Source organism: Pinus tabuliformis, chromosome 6, assembly GCF_031772625.1.
Source record: "Pinus tabuliformis cultivar Carrire ecotype Pingquan chromosome 6, CPIR1, whole genome shotgun sequence".
NCBI classification, from domain to species: Eukaryota; Viridiplantae; Streptophyta; class Pinopsida; order Pinales; family Pinaceae; genus Pinus; species Pinus tabuliformis.
Genome location: NC_142292.1, coordinates 1,373,012,319 through 1,373,028,771, shown reverse-complemented (window position 1 = coordinate 1,373,028,771; position 16,453 = coordinate 1,373,012,319). Strand labels below are relative to the sequence as shown.

Sequence of the window (16,453 nt, the reverse complement as noted above, 5' to 3'; positions counted from 1 at the left end):
TTCGAAGCCTCCTTGGATCATTTAACAAAGTCTTTTAACTAAGGTTTGACGAAGCTTATTCCCAATAATGTTTTGAAAGACTTAATAGTGAGGTGATGATTTATCACTTTGCTAGGAGTGGGCTATAAGATTTTAGCTAAGGCCATAGCTCTCTATGTTTGCAATGTCACTAAGAAGATTTTTCAAAGGGAACATGCATGTTTTATGCAAGGGCAATTTATCTTAGACATATTGATCTCAAATGGGAGGCCATGTAACGGGATAGAGAGTCTATTTAGCACTCCATCTTACTAGATAATGAATTTGACAAGGCTTATGATTACATTGATCGATCCCTCATCACTGAGATGTTGACCTATCTTGGCTTTATCCCTTTATGTGTAGAGATGGTGAACACACTTATCTCCACCACCTTAATTTTTGTATTACTGAACAACTCCTTACCCCCACATATTTTGTTGTGTTAGTCCTCTTGGTAGAAATTTTGTTGTGTTAATCCTTGGGCCCCTTATATTTATGTGTTAATATTAGGTGGCTTGTGCTATTCATTGGAAGTTGCTCGCCTCCAAGGGTGCATATGAGGTGTTTCTCTTTCAAATGGTTTGGAGATGGTTAATAACCATTTTACAAATGATTTCTCCTTTTTGTTGGTGCAAATTGAGGATCAATTGATGGAGTTGGGATTGTTTCATTGTTTTCGACGAGGTCTTAAGGGTGGAATTCATTGATCACAAAACTAGCTATTAGTTTATTGGTTTAGAGGAACCCTTTGACTAGATTCTTATAACTTGGGATTTTGGTCACCTGGGTGTTATTGTGCATTATCCTTTCTTTCCCTTTAATGAGGGGATTCCTTTAGTTTCAATGTGGGCTTAGAGTTCTAAATATTTGCAACATAAACTTCTCTTTTGCCACAATAAGGACCTTTATTTGTGGGGAAATAATTTGTTGTAATAAGGATCCTATGGGCCTCTCACGTTTCTCATGTGTCATATTAGTTTCCCAATAGGGTGTAGTTTTGGCAGTTGGAGAATATGTTAAGGTTATATGTGTTGTCCTAGTAAGGTGGGAAACGAGGCCTTCCAATGGTGTCATGGGATGTCTATACCATGCACAATGATGAGGGAGATCTTGGTTTGATTGATGTGGTGACTTAAGTTAGCATTCGTTCAACCAAGTGGGTTATTCATTGTCTAGAAGGGTCTTTTCCAAGGTAGGATCTATTGAGTCATAGATTGCTCATAGCTCAACATATTGATCTGATACAAGGGGCTTTTATTTTATGTGATATCATTTTAGTGCCCCAATAATTTTAGATAACATGCACTTTTGTCTTTAGGAGTATTTGGTCTACCTATATAAAGGTGACATGATTGGTTAGGTGGAAAATGACTAGTAATCATGTAGGGTGGGATGTGTCTAAGCATCCTATTTGGAGCTAGAGGATTTAAGAAACATGTATTTTTGATATTCAAAACTTTTACACACAACAATTGAGCAAGAATGGTATCTTTCTTTGGTGGGAATTATAGATTGAAAATGTGTGTTCTTAGAAGGACTATCGAACCTTAGTATGTGAGTATGCCTTGGTCTCCATAGATCAATTAATACTCATAGAGATCATTTGAAAACATTTTTGGAAGAAATCACATTGGTATATTTAGGCCGACGCGTTTTGAACCAACCAGTGTGGTTCATCATCAGGACAAGATGAAAAATCAGATCATAGCAGCAAGTTAAAAGCCGTTGGAAGGTCCTGACTCCCTATTTAACTTGCCGCTATGATATGATTTTCCATCTTGTCCTGATGATGAACCACACTGGTTGGTTCGAAAAGAGTTGGCCTAAATCTACCAATGTGATTTCTTTCGAAAATGTTTTCAAATAATCAAAATATGGATCACAAAAGCTTGAATTTGAAACTCATAGAGATCATTGGACTCTGACTAATCCCATACTGGGAGTTGTACAAGATTAACATTAATATGGTAGGTGCTATATGACATGATTGGGAGTGGAGTTTTGAGTCCACACTAGCTCATTATGGCTTGTGTAAGTTGTATACCATCTCATGTCAATGACATAAGATTAGCCCTATAGTCAATGCATGATGAGTGTCCTCTTATGCTAAAGGTCAATTGATTCAAAAATTACACAGTGTTTAATCAAATATAGGTGTTATACAAGCTATGTAAGTTTGTGTGGCTAGTTGTTGGCTCTTTTTGCAAGGCTCAGTTGGTAAAAAGCAATCAATCTAATGGTCTTTGTCCTATATACAATCGTGTTGAAATGACAAAGCATATATTGTCAGATTGCCATTTTGCAAGGAGATGTTAGGCATGTGTAGATGTAACATTCAAGTCTTACTTAAAAGAGAGTGTATTAACATGCAAATTTGTTATGCAACTCAACATCTTTAGTTTGCTCTTTTTTCAATGACATTTATCACTATATAAAGATATCTACTCTTTTCACCCTTTGGAAAATTTGTTATAAGTGTGTTTTTTTACAATGAAGTCAACCTTTTGCTATATGTGAAGACACAAAGTACACATGCAATTGTTAGCAAAACCTTTTTGTCTGTTAAGGATGCCAAATTAGTAAGACTTTATGCCTATTTAAACTTTATTTATGTTTTGGTAGCATCAAGGAGGATATAAGTACGATTGTACATACCCTTGTCTTTGCCTTTTTATTTATAGGTCAAGATAAAATAGTATTATTTAAAAAACAACTTATAATTATTACATTATAGACAAAAACGAAACAAAGTCATAAAAAAGGTGGAAAGGGAAAATGAAATATATAATGCTTGAGGTAGTTGTTATTTTTTTTTATTTTATAAAGTTATACATTATAAAGAGGTAAAATAGTTAATCATAAAATTTTATAATATTTTTACATATTTTTAATATAACATCTTTTAGGTCGTTTTTAAAAAAGTTTTTAACATGATTCTCAAGATAAATTTCTTGAAAAGTTTGGAAGAGATAAATGCTAATTTTGAGTTGATGACTGGTATTATAAGGTTGTATGAGAATTTTATTTTAAGTTTAGGACCACCAAGGATTGGTTGGAAAAAATTAACTAAATTATTGGAATCAAGAAAGGGTGTATCTTGTTCCCTATCTTTTGTGGCATTTGCATAGATAAGTTAAAAGAGTATTTGGAAGAAGTAGATTGTGTTGACCCAACTGTCACTAGTATAGTCATCACTCTTCTTCTTTATGTTGATGATATTTTTCTTTTAACGATGAGTCCTTTCAATCTTAGCAAGACATTAAGAATCCTCCAAGATTTATGTTCCAAGAAGATTATGACTTTTAACATCAATAAAATGAAAGTTATGATAGTTATAAAAATATCACATATGATGCTTTTGTTTATGATAACAACGACTTGGAGCAAGTGACTTCATACAAATATCTCAAAATCAATATCCATCATAACCTCAATTGGAATAATAACATTGAGAAAAGGATAAATGGAGGGTGGAGAACTTATTATGGTCTTGTAAACGATTATAAATCAACATATTTTTGGATATGGAATAAAATAAAACTCCTTTCTGAGACTCTTGTTACCCATGTTATTTATGCATGTGCGGTTTAGGGATGCAATATCTCCAGAGAATCTTAGAGAAGGATAGAACAAATTTGAAAGCAATTTTTAATCTCTAATCTCAAAATATAAGGAAATACACCCTATCTTATCCTCTTGATCGAAATCAGTCTTTCCTCCATTGAAAACATGACTATGACCGAGTATGTAATGTATAAGAAGATGTTAAACAAAACATAAGACAAGAAGCTTCCTAAAATTGGTTCAAACTCTATCCAAAACCACCTTTGGCTAAAGTGGGAATGACATAAGGATGCTAGTCTCGGCTAGACCATTGGGGGATAAAGGAATAAATAATTCTGCAGAATAAGGATAATATTAAAAATATTAGTACATCAAAATCTAAGGAGAAATTATGGTCTAATTGGAAATTAAAATAATATATGGAGGTGATCAACTCAAATTTTGAAAATCAAAGGTCTCTATCTTGACCAATGTGACATTGCTAAAATAAGAATAAACTCTCATGAGCTCCATATGAAATTGGGCATTGGTTACTTTCTAAAACATCATGGGATGAAATAATCTCTTGCCTTTGTGACACCAAGAGGGTTGGAGATGAAAAACACTTTCTTAATTTGTCCAACATATAGTTAGATTAAATCTAATTTTTAAAATATTTGTCACACTACCATTGTTCTTGAGCTTTTAACTCAACAAAGCTAGGGTGGTTTTGAAATGCTTCTCTTAATACTTTTCAAGCATAAAAATAAAATTTTGAAGAATTTCAATACAATCTTAGTAGACATTAATCATCATCACCATTTTATAATTGATAAATTTTATAATATCATTTTATATATTTTTTAAAATATATGATATTTCTTCAATGTAATAAGATTTCTTAATACTATATGTGACTAAATATTTTTTTAATATTCCATATGATTAGTATATTTTTCTTTTTGAAATAAATTCCCTTCAATAATTAAACTATGTGAGGAAAATATCCATCATTCCTTTCCAACTACCCAAAATAAATTCAAATATTTTTCTCATACTTCTTTTATAATAAATTATTAATAATTGAATTTTATACAAAATATCAATCATTCTTTCAACTACCCAAAATAAACTTAAATAATTTTATCATACTTTTTTAATAATAAATTACTAATAACTTAATAAATAATTAATAATCATTAAATATGACGGGCAGAATTGGCATGGACCCATGGAATAACTGTGGGGGCAGACATATATTAAATCAAGAGCTTATCAATTATCTACAAGCCCGGGGGATCTGGCACTTCGCACAGATTGCTGACCCGCATCGAACAGACATCTTCACTCAAGCTTGGAAATCTGCTCAATATTTGGAACTCCCTATTCAATGGCACCAGGAATGGGATCAATATATCATGGCTTTAACTGAATCACACATCCACATCAAACAAGGGCCAGATGAACTTATTTGGTGCCCAGCGGACCATGGTATATATACCCCAAAGCACGGTTACAGTGCTCTCATATCTCACAGATCACCGGAACAGATCCACCCGTGGTGGCATAACATATGGAAGCTCAAGGCCTCTCCCCGATCCAAACTATTCTTCTGGTGTGCTCTCCATGGTATCATCCCCACGGGAGAACCGCTGACCCGCAGAGCCATACACGGCCCCTCTTGGTGCACTTTCTGCAAAAATGCGTCTGAATTCACAGACCATATTTTTCTTCTCTGCCCGACTGTCCAAATCATATGGAGAAATATTTGTCAGCAATTGGGCATTTCGGGACAATGGAGTGGACCGGATTTACATAGCGCATGGAGTAGCTGGTCACAATCCCATCCGGACTCAAAATTAAACAACCTCCCCCCTGTGGCCACCTGGTATATCTGGCTCGCACGGAATAGGGCCATTTTCGAGGATCGACCGATTATGGGTTGCCGGATTGAAATCGCTGTTATTGCTGCATATCAGGAGTTACCAGATCCGCCTCCTACCAGACCCAGAACCATTCAGCCCATGCCCGAGATTGACAGATCCATCCCATGGGCATTTTTCGATGGGGCAGCGAACCAAGCCGGGTGTGGAGGAGGATTTGTCCTACACATTAATGAACAGCATAGATATCTTGCAAAACTGGGTTTCGGAAATGGATCTAACAATTTTGCTGAGCTCTCTGCATTACATAATCTTCTACATTTTGCTTTATCACATCAGCACACACAGATCAATATATTTGGGGACTCATTGGTGGTTGTTAACTGGATCAATAATGTCACTACTTGCCATTCTCACACACTCAACAATTTACTTCATAATACTCTCACACTCAAAGCAGCATTTGATCATTTTACTTGTGTGCATATATACAGAGAACACAATAGCGAGGCTGACAAACTATCCAAAGAGGCCTCGACACTTCCCCGAGGCGATGGGCAAATAGTGGAGCAGAATGGGTCAGATGAACATCAGTTTTACCACCGACCATATATAGATCAGAGGCAACAGAGGGACAATAGTCCCAATAGCTGACCGAGAATGGAGACAAATTTTGATAAACTGCTACTATATTTATAAATAGAATCATTTTGTACAAGCGAATAGGCTGTAGAGCCAGAACAATGAAATGTAATTAACACTTTTGTTTGTTACACACTGATAAACACCTGAAAAGGTGGATTTTGTATGAACAAGACAGTAATGCCATGGCATCTGCTTATGTAATTTTCAAATATTAATGAAAGTTACTAATTTTTCCAGGGGAAAAAAATTAATAATCATTAAATAATTAAATTTTATAAGAAAATATCAATGGTTCTTTTCGACTACCTAAAATAAATTTAAATAAATTTATCATACTTCTTTAGAATAAATTACTAATAACTTATCAAAATTTTGAGAAAATTATTTCTAACTTGTATTTTTTAATTTAAAATAATATATTCATAAAATTAAATTAATAATTTATTTTTTTATCATAATTTCCAATTTTCAATAAAATATAATCTTTTCAAAATAATTTTATATTTAAAATTAAAATTACTCTGTATTTTATTTTTTAATATATATATTTTAATTATAACGTTATCTAAAACTAATTAGATATTATAATATTAATATTTAAATCTATATATTATCTCATTACACATTACGTATTTGGAATGACTACATCAATTGACTTCTAATATCTAACTTCTCAAACATACGTAGCTTATTGCCTTACGTATTATACATCTACTCTTCAATTATATATTTAGTACATTATAATTAATATTATGGCATAGTTCATAATATTTGTAAAGGGATTATAAACTTTAGGGAAATATATTCTATGTGAGATTTTAAAAATAATTAAATGATTCAATTACTTAATATATTAATGGTGATATTTATAATAAATAATGTTATTTAAAATTTAGTACAAATTTGACATATGAAATCGGCATAATTTGAATATAAGTTATTTAATCTATTTATGTAATAAAAAACATATTTTAAATATAAAAAAAACCATAATCTCATCAAAATTTTATTACATTCTAACAAAAAAAGTCAAAAAGATTAAGTGTTAGAATTAGCCTTTAAATTTTAATATTTAGCAATTTATTAATTATATTTATAATTATTATAATGATAGATTTAACTTTTAATATCTAAATATTTACAAATTTTATACTTACTGGTGAAAAATATGTGCTTCCTCATAAAAGATCACAAGTTCAAATTCAAAGAGGGCTAGAGTATGTACACCTTGGTAAGCTTTAGCAACCAAATTATTGTGTGACGTCGGATCCCTTGTCATACAAACAAGAAGGTCTCATACACCAATTTAGTATTTGACTTAGCTTTAACCTTAAATTAAATTATTGTTATTATTATTACAATAAATAATGAGAGTTGATATTCAAATGCTTTTCTTTTTACAATGAAGGCGAGGTTTGTATTAAAAACACTAAAATTAAATTGGTTAACATCATTACATAAAAAAAAAAAAGTAGTGGACCATCTTACTAATAAAAATAAAGTATCTTTTTTCAAACAAAATATCTCTTGAAGTATGTCTTTCTAAATTCTATCATTATTGATTTGGTAGGTATACCAAACTATTAACAAAATAACACAACAAAACATGACACTAAGAAAAAATAACTAAAATATTGGCCCTTGATAGACAACTTTCGCTAAGTTCACTTGAATGCCCAAAACATCGTCCATAGGTTGTATTTCCAAGTTAGATTATATTGTGGGGGCAAACATCACCTATAATAACTACCATTTCTTGATGTGGAGAGCGCAAAATGTCCATGGCCTCCTATTTTGACCGAGGAAAATTCATTGTGAGAGGAGTTCCCAATGGGAACATATGCTAAAAGGGGGGGGGGAGGAGACAATGAGACCTCCTTAAGAAGGTGCAGAGGGGCCACTATCTGATTAACTAAATAGTGAAAATATCCTAGTTTTGCTTCCAACTCAAGATAATTCCTCCTTTATATCTACATGAGGTGGCAACTGAGTGATGTTTTCTATTGCACAATAGTCTTAGACAATTATTTGGCAAAACCTTTTGGTCCTAATCTTCTTGCCAATTTGTCCATTTCATGGCGGAATTCATGACAGAGTACCATGCCTTAGTCACCTTGCACTTGTGGCACTTAACTCCTCTCTTGACCTTCATAATTTCACATAAGAAACAACAATGTTTTTGTGGTGACAAATGAGGCCATACGTTAATGCACCGAGGAATAACAGTCTAAAATAAATACTATTGTGTTGGAGAAGACAAAACCCCAACCCTGTCTCCCAAACTTGGTTTGTCTGGCTTACTTCCACATTGCCATTAAAGATGGGAAGGAAATGCAAATAATGTCATCACACCAAATATGAAGGAAAATAATAATAAACATACATGTTAGAGATGACATCTCTATCATACTCTTCATTATCGGAAACAAATATAAATAATGAAAGCATGGTATTGTTCATTAGGAGAACTATGGCTCCATGTCCCTTTTCATTTTCATATAATACACCTATTCTTGAATCAGCTCCTTAAATTAATTCTAGTCAAGTCATAGGATGTTCAATGTTGGTCATAGTTCCAAGATCTCATACATATTTTATTTCCTATTTTCCATTGAATCACTTTCATTACAATACATTTATTCTTGAATTAATTCCATGAATTAATAGTAATCAATTTCATAGAATGTTCAATGTTGGTCATAATTCCAAGATCCCATACATATATTTCCTATTTTCCATTGGGATCATGAATGCTTCTCCTTTGCCATTACTTAATTGTTTTTGAATGTTCCATTAAAAGAAAAATGTTTTCATTTTTGTATATTCTCCTTTATCAAAGTTCAGAGTTCCCCATCTTAGTTGCCATGTGAAAGACATTCAATTTTCTAATCTAAATTGTAGATAATTTTGGCCTATCCAAAATTAAGAATTTTTAGCTAAGGCATTTTCTTTAATTTGACTAAATTTTAGCAAATAATTGAAATACATTAATTATTTATCTAGACATAAAAGATTCTTAATGCAAAATGAATTATTATTTAATTTTTGATTTTGATTTATAAAAATCCAAATTCTTCAAATTCTTTTAAGCAACAATTTATTATAAATTATCAAAATACACTATTTATCAAATCAAAAAATCAAAAATATCTAATATAAAGATATTTAAAAAAGGAAGGTAACTATCCTGCCATTTTAGTAAACTTACATTCTAGAAAGATATGTTTGTTGGTCTCATCCACACTATTTGGAAAATTTGTATTTATAAAAGAGATGTTTGTTGGTCCAAGAAGAAAGAATGGTGATCCTTACCTTCTTCTGTTTTTCAAATTCTCAACTAACTTTCAATTATTCAAAATTTCATCATCTTACGAAGAAAAATATCACAGTTAAATACTAAATAATTAGATATCCAGGGCACACACAAAATAATGCTTATAGTACTATTTTTATTATTATATCAAATAATATAACCTAACATTTCAGTGTTATTTTATTTTAATGATGACTGATAGATTACTGACATTTGGGTTTTATTATTATAATGATGATTAATGTATAAATACTACTTTCTTGCCACAGTGAACAACATACTTTCTTAAATTTATTGCAAAGTGCTTTCCATCACAAGCATCTTGGGAAAGATTGCTTTCAAAGTGTAGCCCACCATTCTTATGTAACCACCAGGTTCAGATTCCAAGCTCATCCAAGGATTATTATGACTAGAAAAACGGTGTAATAACTTGCTTTTTGGATACATATATATATTAATGTTTTTTTTCTTTTTCCAAATTTATGAGACAGTGCTTATGGCTTTTTTATATTTATAATCCGCGTAATTTAATAAAGTGGAGGAGTTTTCTGAAAAGTTATAGAAATTTTGGTGATATTTAGAGAAAATCTGATCATGATTTTTGTAAAACCAAGTTATAGTTGTTAAATTTCGAAATTTTAGGTGTCCTAAACATTTTGATGATGCTGAATTCATTTCCACAAAACAAGATTCAAACAAGGCATTTACAAGGCTTTTTGAAATTTTTTTGCTGAGATTCCAGCCACTTCTGACCTCCCGACAATTTAGACGACTCCTTTATAATCCAAGGCTGATGACGGCTTGCCTGATATCTTCCCGTGAATTGCGTGATTCAAGGAAGTCTTCCCTCACTAAAAAGTGAAGAAAAGATATTTTATAATATTTATCAAAGTCTTTTCTGTGTGGTGAAAACAGTGAAATCTTTACTAATAATTATGTAACAGTATGTCAAGAAACATTATTAATTTAAGACGGGGTTTGGTGATGTCGCCATCGTTGTAATAAAGTTTGATAACTTTTGAAAGCAAGCGCCAAGTGGGTCTAGTGGCCTGTACAACTGGGTTTGGTTTCTAATTTGTTTTTAGTGAATTCTGAATAGGATTGATTTGCTGCCCATTTCTAGTCTTTGTCCTTTCATTCTGCTGCTGCCCAAGTGCTGAGAAACTTCTGGGCCTTCTGATTGTATCTGGCAACTAGAGGACAGTGTAATGAAAGGAAACTCTTTGTGGTTTTAGTTTTTTAAATGGTGGCTCTACGTCTTACTCTTGGGTCAAAGATTGGTTTCTCTGCAATCTAAGAGGTGAGTTTCAAGACCTTCCATAAAAAAATCTGTTTTGGTTTCATTTTTAGTGGTGTTTTCTTTTACATGATAGTTGTTTTACCCATGAAGGGATGGGATATTCTGCTTTGTCTTGTTTGGCTTCACTTTGCTTTCTGCCTCTGCTCATGTTTGAGATGGGTTCATTTTTAAATATTTGGTTTTCTTTTTTTCCATTGATGTTTTCTTCTGTGTGAAGGTCGAAGGGAAAATAGCTTTTATGTTGTGGGTTTCAGGATTGAAAATCTATATGTTTATAGACTTGAATCTAATTAGATTCCCCTGATTATTTTTTTGTGTTACATGACCTTAACATGGACTTTCTGTGTTCTTTTTGTTTTTTCTGGTGTTATTGTCTTGAAAATGCTTCAAGAAAACACACCTTGAAAGGTTGCTCTGCAAAGAATAGAAAATTGCTTCAAGAGAACACATGTTCAGGGACTTGACTCGAGCTAGATTCCCCTGATTTTTTTTTGTGTTACTTGACCTTAACATGGACTTTCTGTGTTCTGTTTGTTTTTTTCTGGTGCTGTCTTGAAAATCTTCAAGAAAACACACCTTGAGAGGTTGCACTGCAAAGAATAGAAAAATGCTTCAAGTAAATGCACCTTGAAAGGTTTCACTGCAAAGAATATACTTTCTTTGGCATTGATGACATCTCACAGGTTAACTTTTCTGCCCAAATTGTTTGGTACTTCAGCTGAGCTTAATTCCTATGAAACTCATGCTGTACAGGTCGGGAGACCAAGGGAAATGGAACGCTGGTGGATGTCTTAATACTCTGTCAACCTCACGAGTGAACCAATGCCCACCTTATATGGCTTTTAAACTATTAGGATAATAATCTTGATACTACCTTTCCATGGGTTTTGTCATGTGCAGGTCCTAACTTTCGAGACCTCCATTATTAAGGCATTGATATGCGTCGCAACACCATATTTCTGAGAATGACGGATAGATAGGAATAATCTATTATTTGTAGGTTGTGGTATGAGTGAGATCCATTGGTTGGGGTTGCATCCTTTCTTGCATTTTGGAACTTCTTTCTCTCTATGTAAGTGCTCTGGGCCTTGGCTATCTCAAGGCTGACTGTGTTGCGTTCTTCATGCCAATGATTAAGTTAGGATAAATGAAACATCAGCGACGTTGTTCAGGAGTGAAGATCATCTGACCTTTACTTACTGTTGTCTGGTTTGTATTCTATTAGTGTGACAGAACATAGGTAGAGCCTGAAAATACTAATCAAGTTATAACAAGGGTATACTTGAATAATTGCTTGCTAATGCCAAGGATCTACTCTCTATCAGATTTAATATGATTCTACTGTACATATCCTCAAGAATCAGAATGGGGAAGGGCAGGAGACGGTTTGTTTGCTAATGCCAAGAATCCACTATCTATCAGATTTAATATGATTCTACTGTACATATCCTCAAGAATCAGAAAGGAAATGGCAGGAGACGGTTTTGTAGATAAGGAGATGAGAAATGTCAGGAAATAGATTTCTGGGAACTGGAAAAGCAGGAAACACGTTTCTGAAAATGAGAAATATGAAAAAGCAGGAAACGGTAAACTGTAAATAACAGAAAGCAGGTTTGTGGAAAGGGGAAGCTGGAAATGCCAGGAAACAGGAATGGCTGGGGTTTATCATGAGTAGCGACTTGGGGTAGACATAGGAAACATCATGAACATGAAATACCAGGAAACAGGGAACCTAGATTCTTCCATCGGAAAATAAGATTTTTAGCGTAAAGCCATAAACAACTGTCTTCCTGAATCTTGATGCGTCAATGATAGATTCTTCATTACTGAATTTCATCTATAGCAGATAAAAGCAAATATAGCAAATAAATCTCTAGCGAGTCAAGACTCAATGATAGGTTACTTTGGAGTTGCCCTAGGATTTTAGCAAAAAAACATAAAAGCAGCGGTTTCGGGATGGAAACATCCGCTAAAGTTCCTTGGCAGTTTTGGCCTACAAACCACTCAGCTGTTTCTAGGTCGTCCCAGAGACATTCCGATGGCAGTTTCTAAGTTCGAAATGGTTTTTGACATAGGAAATCCGTCCTTGGCTGCAAGAAGCCATTTTTGAGATCAGTAGGAGAGAGTGTAGATAAGAGATGTTTTTAGACTAGCATAGATCCATCTTAATTCCAGGTTAGTAAGAGAGAGTGTAAATAAGTTAGTAGGAGAGAGTGTAGTTAAGAGATGTTTTTAGACTAGCATAGATCTATGTTAACTCCACGTTATTAGGAATAAAAAAGAATTAAAAAAAACCAACTAAAAACCTTTTACTGCTTAAAAAATCTGTTTTTTGATTTTTTGTTTTTTTCCACATTAACTCTTTTTTTTTTCATTAAACATTGAATGTCAAATTTCTTATAATATCATTTTATAGCATTACCCACGTAAGTCATGTTAAGTATGTACATTGTAAGCATGTATATACACAAAGATCTCTTCAACATTGAATGTCAAATTTCTTATAATATCATTTTATTAGCATTACCCACGTAAGTCATGTATGTACATACACAAAGATCTCTTCGACCATGGGCTCTAAAATAAGGCAATAATAGTTTGATGATTTTTATATCCTTCACTATTACAAGGGCATACTGTTTTAGCAGATCTGCTCTCAAGGGAAGTTTTATTTTTGGATGTTGGCATTTATAGTTTCAGAATCTGTAATGGTGTTTTATTGTGAGTCTTTTCCTTTAATCTCTTTAATTGTTCTTTTCCATTGACAAGTTAGTCTTTCTTGTTTATGCACTTTCTTCTTTATTCACGACTGAAACATATTTTGGATGCTAAAATAAAATCTCATTTAAGAAATCAAGTGAATTGCTATACAGCCAAGACATTGCACTTTTTGATTTCTATTCTAGAAATATCAAAAGTATGTTTTTCTTTTGAATTTTATATTAAAAATATCCAACAAATGACCAAAAGATACAAAGTGAAAGTGCTAAGGCCATTGCCGGGAGGTCTCCTTGCTGCTCCATCTGCTGCATGTTCAAGCAGAAGATCATATTTTGTTTCTTCTACCTAGCTTCTTCATTTGCTGCAAAAGCTTCTTGTTGAAATTTTGGGGATACATCTTTGCTAATGATTCTTGCAGGCTGGAATTTTTAACAGTAAATCTCCTAGCGCAGAAGCTTTGAGCGAAATTTGCATTTCACCTTGTTATTATTATCATCATGTCCCCATATGCCCGCAATGCAACCCAGGGCAGAAAAAAATGAAGAAGATGTTTTCAAGTGTAAGAAATGTTCGCCAAAAAAAATCAGAGCATCAAAATGAATCACAATCTTTGGAAATCTATGACCAAACACTAAACAACACAAACACTGCAAAAAACTATAAACAACAAATCCTATCCTTGGTGCCTAAATCTGCAAAAACAAAAGAGAGCAGAAACATACCTGGGACATGGAAAACAATCGATGGTAGTTGTTTCCTAATTGACATGGAAGAATCACCAAGTTTGCCCTCTAACAGCACATTGGAGCACACGTCTCTCTCCCAAAAGCACAATCAGCAAAGTGAATATTTTTTTCGTGGTTTATAGAAGATTTTTTGTGCTGCTGGCATTTTTTTCAAATGATTTATGATTTCTTTCAGAGCATCATAATATTTTGGTCACTATTTCATTTGGGTGTTGAATTGCAGGAAAATCGACAATTCACCAATTTTTTGATGGTTTTTGCAACATTGACCCCAAATATTCTATATTTCTTGGGTTTTGTTACACATGTGACATAGCTATTAAGGTTCCATACCCGCATAATTCATGCATCGATATGCATTGCAATGCCCAATTTCTGAGAGTGAGGGGCAAATGGGGATAATCTCTTATTTGTAGATTGTGGTGTAGGTGAGATCCATTGATTGGCGATTCCATCTCTTTTACATTTTGGTACTTATTTTCTGTATATATTAGTGCTTTGGCAATCTCTGGACTGCCTCTGTTACATTGTTCATTCCATCGATTAAGTTATTAGGCTGTGAGAGACATCAGGAGTGATGTTCAGGTGCCAAGACCATTTGACTTGTGTCCTCCGGTTTGAATTTTATCAGTGGCATTGACAATCCAGAGGTATGGTTTGAAAGTAGTCATAGGAAAGCCGTACTTGAATAGTTACTTGCTAATGCCAAGGTCCTCTAACCATTAGATTTAATAACAATGTACTGTATGTGTCCTCGAGAATCAGAAATGGGATATGGGAATTGTTAGGAAATTGCTTTCTGGGCAATGGAAAAGGAAGCAGCAGGGAACTGTTTCTGGAAACGAGAAAGAGGAAAAAGCAGAAAATGGGTTTCATGAAATGATAAACTGTAAATAGCAAGAAACGACCTGATCTCATCCATTGATCTGCATTTGTTAGTTTTCTATTCAGCGTGTTTGTGAATGCAGATCTAAAGTTTTGATGGGTGTTTCCAGACTAGAAGTTTTTAGTGGTAGGAAATTCTCTGAGTGCAGATCTGTGTATCATGTGGATGTAATTTTACAACAATCACTTGTATGTAAGTTTTGGTGTTTGATTTTAGTTCCTTTTCCATGGTTTGAATTTGAACTAGTTCAGACAGTCTAATGCCTCATTGTCCAATGAATGTACACTGACTGAGAATTGCAAATGCTTTGGTGTTACTGAAGATAAAATTTCCACTTTACAATGTAATAGATTTTAAGGTGCTAATGTTGGGGTTACTGTGCAGATTTTAACCACATTCTAAAGACCCTTCTACACTGCAGCCATGAGTTTGGCATGCTTGAGCTGTCAAGTAGTACAACGAACTGATTCTGATTTAAGGTCTTACTCATTCAACTCCCAACAAGAGCAGAGATGTGGAACTGTAGTGGGGTGTTGGTCCACAAAGACACCCCAACAGCCTCCTCCGGAAGAAGCCATTACAGTTAGTGCAAGGGTTGTTCCTGTGCTGTCCAACAGCAACAGCAATAACAACCAGGGTCCAGTTAGCCCTCGTTTGACAAGGTGCCATGCTGTTCGCAGAGACATTCTAAGGGACTGGAATTTTGAAGAATTTGCAGAGGGAAGCAGGGCCTGCATATCTTAGATCATTAGTGTACACTATATATCATCTTCATCTGTTTGTGGTACATTCTCTTGGATTTCTGAACGTCAGCTAAAACTCATTTGGGCTTTGTTGTATTGAACCTAAAATGAATGTATGAGCTATCACATGAATAGTGCTATCATTTTCCAAGGGACTATATGTAGCTTTAGATATTCCAAGTTTGCAGACGGTTTCTTTCAGTTTCGAAGTAATGAAGTTGGGTGTGCTTTTCAGTCTCTTGCTTCTACTATTTATAACTTGACAATGTATCTGTTCCTTATTATTGTATATTTGTTCCTATGTTTTCCTAGAAACAAAGGTGTCACATGATTGGTTTTGTACAATATTATCCAGTGTGTATTTGTGACTGCTGAAATCATAGGTCCACAGTTCAGAGACCTGAGCATATTGAATACTTTGTAGTTGTACATTTTAGATTTCCATTAACATTTAAAATATTTTCTCACCTTGAACTTGACAAGTTCACATAAGCACAGATAGAAAGCCATTTTTAGCATATGTGCGCTATATGCATCTAATGGAATGTCTCTGTAAGTTGAACTTTCAGCACATGGTTATGGCTTTTGCGTAGCAGTTATCCACACCAATTGATTTGTTATTTTGAGATTTCCTTTTCTTTTATCATTTGCT

General features: G+C 33.6%; 2 protein-coding genes across 2 annotated transcripts; both read left to right on the top strand.

The window, feature by feature from the left end:
- Positions 1 to 4,769: 4,769 nt before the first annotated feature.
- Positions 4,770 to 6,101, top strand: LOC149263739 (uncharacterized). The gene has a single exon (XM_089390162.1). The coding sequence runs from the start codon at positions 4,770 to 4,772 to the stop codon at positions 6,099 to 6,101; it is 1,332 nt and encodes a 443-aa protein (XP_089246288.1).
- A 4,418-nt stretch (positions 6,102 to 10,519) lies between these two features.
- On the top strand, positions 10,520 to 16,039 carry LOC149263738 (uncharacterized). The gene is made up of 2 exons (XM_089426624.1): positions 10,520 to 10,705; positions 15,443 to 16,039. The coding sequence occupies exon 2, from the start codon at positions 15,482 to 15,484 to the stop codon at positions 15,800 to 15,802; it is 321 nt and encodes a 106-aa protein (XP_089282750.1). The 5' UTR covers positions 10,520 to 10,705; positions 15,443 to 15,481; the 3' UTR covers positions 15,803 to 16,039.
- The last annotated feature ends 414 nt before the right edge of the window (positions 16,040 to 16,453 follow it).

Coding starts and splice junctions, on each gene's coding strand:
- LOC149263738 (XM_089426624.1), top strand. CDS start 15,482: ATGAGTTTGGCATGCTTGAGCTGTCAAGTAGTACAACGAACTGATTCT.
- LOC149263739 (XM_089390162.1), top strand. CDS start 4,770: ATGACGGGCAGAATTGGCATGGACCCATGGAATAACTGTGGGGGCAGA.